Source organism: Orbilia oligospora, assembly GCF_000225545.1.
Source record: "Orbilia oligospora ATCC 24927 unplaced genomic scaffold scaffold00006, whole genome shotgun sequence".
In the NCBI taxonomy this organism is placed as follows: Eukaryota; Fungi; Ascomycota; class Orbiliomycetes; order Orbiliales; family Orbiliaceae; genus Orbilia; species Orbilia oligospora.
This window is the reverse complement of record NW_011645563.1, coordinates 928577-940956: the sequence shown is the minus strand read 5'-3', so window position 1 is coordinate 940956 and position 12380 is coordinate 928577. Positions and strand designations below refer to the sequence as shown.

Genomic DNA, 12380 nt, shown 5'->3' with positions numbered 1-12380 from the left:
GGAAAATAAGCACTGACATTCGGGTCAGTGCGGGGACGCTGGAAGCAGGTATCCGAAATAAAACTTCCCGGTTGGACATCGTGCATTTTCAACCTTACGAAAAGGATGTCACTGAAACCATCGATGTTCGGTTACCTAGACTTTTGTTAGCGATTGAGGACATTCCAAGCAAAGGTGACTTCTAGATCTGCGTGGCGCTTGCTTGCCTCTGTGGAATGTATGGCTGCAGCCACGTGTGAAGTCACACTAAACCCCGCGCACTGCTCGCTGCCTGGCTGCAAGGCATGTGGCACTTTGTTTTCGAACCGAGTTTTGAACTGTGCAGTAGGCAAACTGGTATTTGCATTTTCGTTGGCGGCTCCCCGTTACGTAGGATCGATATTGTTTCAACAGAAAATTCAAAAGCCTCCTCATCGAAAACAAATACCCCACCAAACGAAACAGTGCCTGGTGCAGTGCCAGATTTAAAACATACATGGATGGAGTTTAAAGGCATAAGATCTACTGGTATACTTCCTAGTCATGCCTAAACCGGATGATATCGATATATCTGGCAATCGACGGCATGCAGCACTGCAACCTCTCGGGACAAACTATACCAGACGTGCATATATGTGCATTGACATTGCTATTCTTGTAACCTGAACAATCAAATCGAGGTGCATTTGAATTCCTGGGGTTAGTGAGTTTCAATCGGAATTTGTATACACAAGGCTAAATATTACGCATCACATGGCGTATACGTACATGTATACACATAGGTCTCCTGCAAGGACGATGATAGCGGCGATGATGGTCATGATGATGGCAATTAATTATGGGTTTACTGAGATACATATACGTATACGTACATTACATGAAAGCTAAAACCAAGGATCGAATATAGCCAGCCGACTTGCAGCATGACAAACCGCCTTGAAACTGCTATCAACTATGGAATACCGCAAGCCAATTGGACCGGATACTGGTGATGACATCAACGAGGTTTCAGAACTCGAAAAGTACCGAAACGACATTTTCCCTCTTCGTTGGCAAAAATGATTCAGTTACAACTGACAACATCAGACCTGCCCTTGTTGGGTTTGGTTTTTTGTTCAGATAGGTGTTCCGTTCTTCCTCGACGAGGCTTCTTGAATGGTAACAAAAGTTGGGTACGAGAACTGATAAACAATGAGAATTTGAAGGGAAAACGGGAATAGTTAATTTTACATGTTAATGTTGTTACAGGCCCAGGACTCACTCGTGTAACTTGAGAGGGGATGCATAAGGGCTATAGAAGCAGTAAGAAGAAAATATACTCAAACTCGGTAAAAAAAAAAAACAAGTTATACCCGTGATACCATGATATCCCTTTGACAATATAATTGGCACCCGGGTAAGATTTCTTAACGGGCACTAAGCACTTCTTGCCAACATTGCATTCATCGCATTACCATACCTTTCTGTTTTTTCTCCAGTCGAAACACTCGTCAAGACGTAAAAGAGATATAAGAAAACCACAGGGATTAATGGGAGATATAAAAAAATAAAATAAAAGATAAACGCCTCCCATACCAAAAGCCTCGAAACGCCGTTGAAAAGAATCCCGGGGAAATTGAAACCCGCCCAGTATATTTGGTATTTGTGATTTTTCCCAAAGGTTGGAAAGGAAAGAAAACAGGCAACTTATGAAACCTAAAGAAAGAAACCCACCCAGTGAATAGAAAGTAGTAGGTAAATAAGAAAGGGAAAATAGGAAAGGTGATGGGAAATAGGTACTTTTGGTTTGGTTTCTCTTGTTACAGGGTAGTTTCAATGAAACATGAGTGGTATCATTTCCTAAAAAATGCGACGCTGTGCATGTTGTGCTTGTAAAACAAAAGTTCCTCCAATGCCCAAGAAACTGTGACGAAAGGTTTCCACCAAGAAGAAAAAGTCATTAATTGAGGTGTTTTTGGTTTTGTGGTTTTTTTTTGTCCGAGGTTTGGTATGGTATAAAATGGTATCAATGTTGCAATATTTCAAAAACTACCCTTTTTGCCCGAGAATCCGCTAGCTGTTGTTACATGATGCATTGTTTCGCTGGTGTTAGATGCTGTATTCCTCCCATATCCGCTGACGCTAAATTTCAAATAGAAAACTTCGCCGAAACGGTTCGCAGTAATGTTGAATTGCCCGCAATGATGACTCGAGAAAGTGCTAATGATCGTGTCGATGGGGGCTTAGTGGCCATGCCCAAGGATTCCAGTGTTCTTGGGCCTAGATTCAATGTTGTCGGCGTGGTAGCGAAGGGCAGAAGAGTAGACCCTTACAACTATTCAACGTGATATATATTAGAATGCTATCTCAATGCAAGAGTGTGCAGTGTGAAACTCACCTGGCCAGACAGAGGCTTTCTCCAACAAGTGAGCACTAACTCTTAGAATGCTCACGCTGACCTCGTCATTACCTCCAACGATGCTATCCCACTCGAACACCATTTTTTCGTGTGACTTCTTAAGAATCTCAATCACACGACCTAGCAATACACGATCTTCGTTCTCCAACATCATCAAAGCCTCAATGCTCATCAGATCACATTCCGCGTCTCCAAATTTGCCCATGAATGGTCGCACTCGCTCCTGAACAGCGTTAACCCACTCTGCTAAAACTTGTGCACAATCAAAAGCACACATTAAAGATTGCATTGGGAGTTCCCTTGATAGAAAGTCGGGGGATGAGAGCCCGGATTTTTCAGACATAGCGAGAGCATCCGCGGCGTAGAAAGCGGCTCGGCGAATGTGTTTTTCGCGCCGAGATGATATCCCGCTAGATTGTGAGTATGGGGTTTGGTAGTGTGCGCCACCCCTTGAAGGATTGAGATCTGGCGATGTTAGAGCCGAGTTGGGGGACGAGGCTGGAGAGCTGTTGGATCCAGGCGGCGTATCCGCAGATTCGGAAGCGGAGGAGTTTGCAGAGGAGGTAGCAGTTGGTTGCTCAGCCCAGTTTTTGTTTAGTTCGTCAATCATCCCAGAGAAGTCGCGAGCGAACAAAGGCCCTCTTGACATGCCCAGATCAACAAACAGGCGAACATAAGCAAGGTTTAGGAGAGGAATACTATCTGCAGCCATAGGACCAATACCGAATGGGCTAGGTCTCTCGATGCTAGACTGTGGGTGCGATGCCCAAGCCTCTTCCCAGGCCCGGAGTGCTGGCTCGATATGTGCATGGACAGCCTCTACTTCAGTCGCAGAAAATTGCCTGGACTGGCTAAGTTGCCGAGTTTCCCAAATGTAAACGTGAAGTGCGAGGATAAGAGAAAGGGCACCAAAGTGGCTAGGGCGAAGTTCGGAGGGCTTCAGTTTTCCGTGGGGGCCCATGTATTTTTGATCCTCCCTATTGTGCGCACGATCCTGTTGGGTTTGGTTGGCAGAGAGGAGCGTGTTCAATGCCATTGAGAAAGGAACCGCGGCCTGTTTTGCCGCCTGAATACCACCTCTCATCTTCCACATTGTTGCTGTTTCCGCGGCCCAGAGTTCTTCGTCACAGGGGAGATCCAGCCGGATTTCGGAATTTGTTAAAGCCGGGGAGTGGTTGTAGGTAATGCAAAGCATCGAGGAAAGCTTGTGAACTGCGTACAGTGTACGTTTTCTCTCCTCCTCAGCAATCCATTTGATCCAATCTGCATGGTCATCCAAGCTTTCGAGCTTCATCGCCCCGTTCCACATATCGAGCATGCTTGCATCAGGCCCGAGGTGGCTAGTGCTATGCACGTTTGTATATGGCTTGCATAGTCCGGCATTTCGTGCCAAGGAAACCACCGCAGTGCAATGAGACAGAGCAAGTTCGCTGGACATATGCTCTCCGCTGTTCAAGCCAAATACTACATTTAAGAGCATTGACTGTACCAACCAGAGTGGAGTAGACTGTGCGCCCCCTCCATTCCCGGAGACGGCAGCAGAGACAGATGCCTTTCTTCTATTGTCGATGAAGACATGGATCATCCTCTTAGCCGCTTCATAGATCTCCTTAGCTACGGAGACCTCACCCGCATAGAGTGCACCGATAGCAGACATAGAGAGAATAAGGCAGCCTCCGCCGCCCGCAAAGCCACTCAACCCAAGGAGGTTGTCTTTCTTTTGGCTTACGGCATAGGAAGGAGAAGAGAAATCCAGTGTTGCAATATGGAAGAAAGGCATGTGAGGATGGAAATGCTTGATATAGCTTTGCACATATTTTTGAAGGTCCTGAGTACCCGGAAGTTGGGCAGTAAAAGAGTTTCGATGAACATGGAGAGGAGGTGACTGAGCAGAGGAATAGCGACGCTGATGTTGGGCTTGTTGATGATTGCGGTACGCATTGGATGATTGAGCAAGGGTCAAAAGGATTGCTGCTCGTGCGGAGTCCGTTATTGTCTGTGTCGCATGTGCTGCTGGGGTCGTCTGTTGAAATCCTGAGAAATCATGAGGAAATTCATGCTGCATCTCTGGTTGGAAGTGGGATTCTGGTGAAAGGAAATGGTTTGGGGAAATATTAGTCATGCTATAGTTGGCGAAGAATGGTAAATCATGATGATTCCCTCCCTGTGCCTGGAGAGCCTTTGGAGATATCGTTCCCGCAGGTGGAGGGGGAGATGGGTTGAAGGACGTGGTATTGTAATCAGAAGCTGACATAAACGGTGAAGTGCTCAATGTTGTAGCAGAGCTCATAGTGGATGCATTGTTATTCCACCATGTATTGGTGTCCTGCAGAGCCTCGCTCACAGCACTAATCGACGTCGTGCTAATTGCACTTGGAGATGAGCTTTCCACAGCTTGTTCAGAGGCGTACACGCCCGTCCCGAGCATCATCCACTCGGTAGGGTCATCGTCGTCGTCAATTACGGCGTTTGAATTCCCGAAAACCGGCTCGAAAGGGGAGGTTGGAGATCCAAAGGTGTTAGCGTGTGGAGACGCACTGAATTGAAGAACTGCCGGGTTTACTGTGGTTGGATTTCCGAACAGTATGCCTTCAATGTCGAGTTCCTGCGGTACTACCGTAGATGCTCCTAGCGATGTCCCTACAACATTGAGGCCGCGGAGTGAGCCTGTCTCGAGCTTCGGGAGATTCTGATTGGCTCCAGTTGTCGTTTTGGCCAATAGGCTAAGAGTATTACTATCGACATGAGCGATAGTGTTTGCACGAGGCCGTCCCCCAGCATTACTAACCGAGTTCTTGCGAACTCTACTGCCGGCTGGCTGTGCTACGGAGGATGTGCTCTCACGGCGCACGCCATTGCGAGGTCGACTTGAGGGAGTTGTAGTGAGATGTAGTTTTTGCTGATGTCGTAGCAACAAATCGCGGCGCGCAAAACACCTTAGGCATTCCGGGCACTCAAATGGCTTTTCCTTCGTATGGGATCTCTCATGGCGTTTTAGATGCTCCAATCTCGCAAACGACCTGGTGCATATAGAACAGACATGAGGACGCGGGCGGTCGACTTTAGGCGGTGGATTCTCCTTGGCTTTCACCGGCACACTGGCCGGCTCCAGAGGGATTTGTTCTATCCAACCGGGGGGAAAAAATACTTAGTCATAAGGATATTAGTTAAGTTGGTTTGAAATCCATACCGTTGGCTTCTTTTGGAATCGGTATCGTATTCATTGGGGGCATATCGTAGGCTACAGCAACTCCCCTCGTAGCCCAGCCTTCTCCGGATGATTTCTTCAAAATGGAAATAGGAGTAGATTTGAAAAAAGATCTAAGAACAGCAAATAGAACCGGTGAGCATTTGGTCCCTGATATTAAAGTCCCTTTCTTTCTCTCGTTCTTTCTTTCTCTCGTTTTTTTTTTCCTGTAGAGGACAGCTGTCCGGAATTCCAAACTATGAGATGCAGACTGCAAGCTTACCAATTTGACCGTAATGCGATTAGCAGGAACTGTCTTGCTAGAACTAGAATTGAAGCTTGAATTGATATAGCGTTTGCAGTTGAGATATCAATTCACTGTTCGAACTGTAGGTGAACTTTAAGTTTATATGAAACCACGAGTATCCAGCCTAATAGTATACTCAACTCAGTCCGAGAGCTGAATTGGGAATGGTACAAGGCCTGGACGCTGGAGCCAAAGATAAATGGGAGGTAGTATATGTGGTTTTTTCGTAAGTATTAGCTTTCGTGTAACGTTTGACACGAATAGCGAAAGATAGATTAAGGATGTTCGATCTCAGTTCACCGTCGGTTCCATATAGAGGTCTTGCAAGGCCCAGAATAAATGATACGGGGTCGTATCTGGTGATAGATACACGTTTAGACTTCCAGGCGAGTAGATTGCCAAGCTAGGAGGAGAGGAAGAGAAGAGTTGTCGTTGGTGCTCAAGGGAGTAGTGATCGTTCGCTAAAAGCCACAAATTGATTCGAACGGGAAGAGTGCTTCTATATAGAAAACCACATACTATGATTAGCTACACCAGATAGGGTCAAGAGAACAATGTCGATGATGCAGTCAAAGTTCTGGATGATGGTTGTGGATAAGGGTGGATAGGATGAATATGGCAGGAGGCGGCTGCAGGGAAGAAGGGAGTTGAGCAACGCAGAGAGGTGTGTGTGTGTGTGGAAGAAGAAATTATGGATTATGGACGGAAGAGGGCTCGGGTTTCAGGATCCATATGGTAGGGACAGCAAAAGCGTATCATCCATGGCTCTGAAAAACGAGAAATAGCAGGACAAATATGAAGGTGAATGTGAATGTGAAGATGGGGATGATGATGATGATGATGATGATGAATCCAGAGATGCAGAGAAGAGGGCAGAGAAGCTATGTACGGAAAGGATGAGATGTGATGTGATGTGTGATGTCGAGCCGAGTCGGTTCGAGTTGAGGTAGCTCAGGCATGGCCGGAGATATGTGTGATTTTGCACTAAGTCGGCTGGATACCAACTAAGCAGAGCACCTCAAATGCCCAACAAAAGGAAAGGGCTGGCTTGCAGGCTGGTTGGTAGCGCTGGCCGACGACCCACTCACTGACCGATGGACTGACTGACTGGTTTACTGATTGACCGACTGGATGGGCTGTAAAAAAGCTCCACCTGAAAAAATGCAACACTGCGAACGGGACAACGGAAAGAGAGTGATAAAATAAAATAAAAAGACGAACGTACTCTGCTGTACCGTACCGTGCTGTACTATACTGTACTGTACTGTACCGCGAGGTGTGTATGTATGTAAGTGCGTGTGTACGGTGGGAGGTGCCGAGGGGCAGTTTAAAGTTGATTTGGAAGTCGGGTCGGGTCAAACAAAAAAGGTAAAAGTGGAAGTAACGACAGGAAGATGAAGATCTGAAGATAGAGAAAGAAGAGTAAGAATAAGGATAAGAATAAGAATAAGAATAAGAACAAGAATAAACAATTTGTTTTATTTTTACTTTATTTTTATTTTATTTTACTTTTTTATTTTTCTTCCGGATAAGTGTTCTTGTGCTTGTGTCAATTGAAGCTTCGTCGGACTGAACAGCCTTTAATTGGAGAGTCCAAGATCAAGTTGGTTAGAACGTTTGGTCTGGGAAAGAAGTGTTGCTCGCTTCAACCGCTTCAAGGATGGTGGCTGACAGACGTCCATTCAATTAAGACAATTAAGACAGCTCCGACGCGCCCGAGAAAAGCATGTAAAGGGAAAGGAAGGGAAGGGAGGGAAGGGGAGGGAAGGGGGAAAGGCTTGATGAACCATACCAAAGAGGTCCGGGAATTCAAAGAAGGGAAAGCGAGAAAGAAAGATAGATGGAAAGGAAGCAAGAGGGAGGGTGAGGGAGAGGGAGAGAAAGGGGATCTTATTACATAACAGACACCGCTAACTACCTAATTGACTAATTAACTAAATAACTAAATAACTTACCGACTTCTGAACTGATGCTCAATGAATAGTATCGCGATAATCGATGTTGGACCGGACTGAGCTGCACTCAACTGAACTGACTGGGAGGTGTGTGTATATATGGTTTATCGTATGGACTTGTTTGTGTATGAAGTATGTATGTGTATATATGTGTGTGTGGGTGTGTGTGTGTGTCTGTTTGTATGCAGGCAGGCAGACAGGCAAGCCGTATAATATAACTCGGAAGTTAACTGATCTTAAGAAGTATGGTACTATACTTCTACTAAATATCTTTCCAACTTTCCCTTCCCAGTCGCTGTCGTATTCGTAGTCGTCGTCGTCGTCGTCTTCAATTAAGAAAAGAAAGAAGGAAAGAAAAACTCTGCTGCAGCAGCCAGGTTCGTTTTCACGGAACTGACAGCGCTGAGACCGGCCTCTGCGCTTAAAAGTCTCGAGCCCCAGAAAGAAACCTTATTGGAAACTGTTTTTTTTTTAAAAAAAAAAATATTATCTAAAGAAAATGAACTATGGCCACTATTTAGGTAGGGGATAGATAGATATGTAGGTAAGTAGGTAGGTAATAGGTAAGTAGGTAGATAGATAGAGTATCGAATTCCCGTAATGCAGTGCGGTTGCAGATGCAAGTTGTAATGGTTGGTCGGTCTGCTGCCTTCGAATAATATTCACCGCCGGTACGTCCAGTTCCAGTTTCAATTCCAGTCCGAGTCGATGTTCATTAATTCTGAATGGCTGTATGTATGGTAATGCAAGCAAGATGCCGTGAACATGAAGGGTCTTGTTCTTTTTCAGACTTAGCTGGTGCAAGTCAGAACTTAGCAAGTCAGCTACTTAATTCCTTCCCAAGTACTGTACTTATTCCTGCATGTACCCTCCGCTGCTTTACATATGTACGGACTCGCATACATGTACTCGCATACTGACCTACATACACAGTATGCTACTTACACTTGCACTTACACTTACATAGTACACTTACATACTGTGGCGGGTGGGGCCCAGAACGATTGACGCTAAAGGTTGTATCATCCCTGTTCCCAGATTCACGAAAGCCTGCCCGTCTAAAAGGCGCAATGCAATGGGAACCTGACAATGGCCACCCTGGATCTTATTTCTCCCCTATCGACAAGCTATGCCTGTCTGTAAGTAAGTACTAACTAGCCTGTTAACTAAAATGTTCCTATTTCAAGATACAGCGCATCAAGTCTTGTCCTTTTGATATCGGCACCGTTGAAACATGGCCTTTTTCCTGCTTCCTGTGTATATTCTACGTAATGAGTCGACATAACTCCATCGTACGATCTTCTTCGAATTCGTATCGGATTGTTCAACGTTGGGCAAAGTAAATAAGTGAGTACATTACATGGCTTGGGAAAAAAAAAAAAAAAGAGGCATCATCAGGAAAGGAAAAAGAAGAAAAAAAAACCCAACATGATCATGATCGAAAATATACATACATACGGCCGGAGCCACCCCCAAGATCATCATGTCAATTATATATAACTCGGTTCCAAAAAGAAACTGGCACTTGCAGTACGTACTTGTCCAGTTCACCACTACCGGTTAAGCCTCCCGAACCTCTCTCTTTCTTTCTTTCTTTCTTTCTCTTAACTTCATCCGTCTTTGGCAGCTTGATCTTAGCGCCATCATCCGCTCAATATAGCCACAGGTACGTAAAGTTGGTTCCCTCCCTCATATTTTATGACCTCCAAGACAAACCATCCCATCGTCGATACTGTCTACCGGCATGTCGCCCCCAACTGCGTCTTTAATACACCACTTCTAAGACCTCAAGAACGTGGATTGGCTGCAGCAGACAGAGATCAACAAGGGTCCCCGATGAACCTTTCCCGCTTCACGATAGCTCAGGATTTAAACTTGGTATGACGAGAAAAAAACACGCACATCCTACTAGCCCGTTCGCACGGGTCTCCCACCAACATGGTAGGTTGAAAACCTGCACGAGAAGCATGCGATAAAAGGCCGGGAAAGCTACACTTTCTTGGATGCCTTTTTCTTTTCCTGCTCGCTAAGGTGGGCAAGCACGGGCAACAGCACCATATTTGGATATATGTCTTTTTGGCCATGGCCATGGCTTTAAATTCCTTTGCTCCAGTTTCCTGAGTATCCATCCACGAGGAGGATGGAGGAGGGGCTCTACAGATTGTACGTACATCATACATATTTCCATTACATGTACAATCCCCCTCATAACTCCACCCCACTGCATGAGATTACTTTATATTCATTGAAATGCGACGACCTTAAACCGTACCTGTGACGATGCCATCGCTTCGTTTTCAGTTGAACCTGAGACGATTCTCAGACATAAGTTACCCACTTACTGAACTGTCAGCCCGTCATCACATTTTTTGTCTCTCTAGATGTTCTACATATTGCGTATCTACACCCCTGCTCCTTATTCCTTTCCTCACACCACGTCTTCCTCTTTCCCCATTCACCTACTTTGCTTTTCCGATTATTGAAAAGCAAATATAAAAATAATAAAATAGTAATTTGGCTGTTGCTTTGTGATGCACTGCAGAAAATGCAGGCAGCTTAATTCTCTTTTGCTGGCTGTGTCTGTACATGTGAACCATTCTTTCTTGCGGCGCTCCCACACTGAACATCTCGAGTCTTTCCGTATCCGAGTCGACACCCAGAACATAAACCCAATATACGCCACGCATGTAACTGCGGAACCGCCCACCCAAGTAGCAATAACCCAGTTGACAGCCTATAGCCCAACTTCCCGCGATATACCACCATCAAGGCAAGAGCTTCCTTAAGCAAAGGGAGAAAAAACCCGTCAGGAGTTATAGTGCTCAAGAAACAGCCTTTTTGTATTATTAACCAGGGCTAGACGGATAACAAGCTCCGTCGCCGGCAACCCCCGTGCAACAGCAACCGCTTGTCTTTCAATAGTAAGTACTCCGTACCGTACTGACATCTCGCTGTTCCAAAGTGGCTGCCGAAAAAGCGACCAGGGAACGTCCAACTTAACCAGGCGAGCGACATGGAGCAGCCGGTAAGCTAAGCTCGCCATTTTATGCGGCAAACCGAACTATGCTTCTGCCCCCATGCACGTTGGTCATGCTGCCTGTTGGTTGCTGTTACAATAATGGCATTGGCAGATTGGAATTCGAATTTAATGAATCAAAGGGATTTATCGAAGATCAATATCATGATAAGCCGATCTGAAGTTCTTGTTTTCCCTTTCCTTCTAATGATGCGTCGACGGTATGCTGTACCAAAGGCTTCCCAAGACTCCATCGGATCCACTATATTGAAAGGAACAAAAGCTATCAAATTCTATATACGGTTCGGCTTGACTCGGCCTTGGGAAGAAATGGACGACAAGTCAGCGGAGCCGGAGCTCAAGGGCAATCGATCATCCTGGACCAGACTTCGAAAAGAAAAAAGAGTCCTAATCTTGCTTTTGACATATAGCAAAAACAGGTGGGGATCCACATTCGCGGCCTCCTTGGACTAAGCTAGCTTGGACTCGAATTTCCAAAATGACTGTGGCACCCTTGTAGACGAAGTCGCCAAAGAGCCTGATCAGACAACTGATGAGACAACTCGAAGGAGCAATCGATCGTTGGCGACCTTGTCGACGATTTGCAACTTGCATACGAGTGGGTCTTCGAGCTTCGGAAGATCGTTTCGTAGAATTTTGCAAAATCTCTTTCCAACGCCTTTCTCGGGGCTTTTGATATGTAGTTCAGTTTTGAATATCTTTTTTTTCCTTTTCGATTCAGGTTTTTGAAAATGCCATGGAACGAATTTTTTTTCTTTCCCTCTCTAGCTTCCCAACGAACTTCTCGATTCCCTGCATAAGGAGGCCCGATTTGCCTCCAGAAAACCTTTCCCGGCGAGTTCGCTTGAAGAATACCGTTTTTCTTTTCCTCACTACTAAGTAGTAGTTACATGTAAGTATTTCTCATCATCGTACTACCGAGACAGCCGCAATGACTATTGGGCTGGCGGAGGAGGCTAAAGACTTTGGGGGTGGTGTTGTGCCCTGCAGGACCAAACAATCAAGCGTTTAAACTGCACCCACTTTTTCAGATCCACATCTGGTAGGTGGGCTTGCCCAAGCTTCCCTTCCCACACAGTGTCGAGGCATGTAAGTAAGTACTTACTTACTTATGTATAAGGCTCGCATCGATGTCCTGCCCTTGAATCCTAGCCATGCCTGCCTGCCTGCCTGCCTGCAGTTGATCACGCGTTCCGGAACTTTTTTTTTTTTGGCCCAGCCATTGCAGCTCGTTCAGCAAACGTGCCCTCCCGGGTTCAGACAACAGCACTGTAGTCCAATTCAATATCAAACGCTATACTATTATTATCCAAAAACTTACTTGACTTCTCTATAGACTGTTTCTCTATAGCCACTTAAGTCCCCCAACTTTTTTTTTTTTTTTTTTTTTTTTTTTTTTTTTTTTTTTTTTGATTGAATTACCGTTTTTGTTAGCTCATAGAGTTTAACAGCTAGTTTGTCAATATTTTCTCGGAGAAACCTGGGAGCAGAGAGCCCCGTTAGCTTATCGACTTGCC

General features: G+C 45.4%; 1 protein-coding gene across 1 annotated transcript; it reads right to left on the bottom strand.

Moving 5' to 3' along the window:
• Positions 1 to 2201: 2201 nt before the first annotated feature.
• On the bottom strand, positions 2202 to 5610 carry AOL_s00006g292 (uncharacterized protein; the record flags this gene model as incomplete). The annotated part of the gene is made up of 3 exons (XM_011119601.1): positions 2202 to 2293; positions 2357 to 5500; positions 5568 to 5610. 3 exons carry the CDS (start codon positions 5608 to 5610, stop codon positions 2202 to 2204), a joined length of 3279 nt encoding a protein of 1092 aa, XP_011117903.1.
• Between the last annotated feature and the right edge of the window lie 6770 nt (positions 5611 to 12380).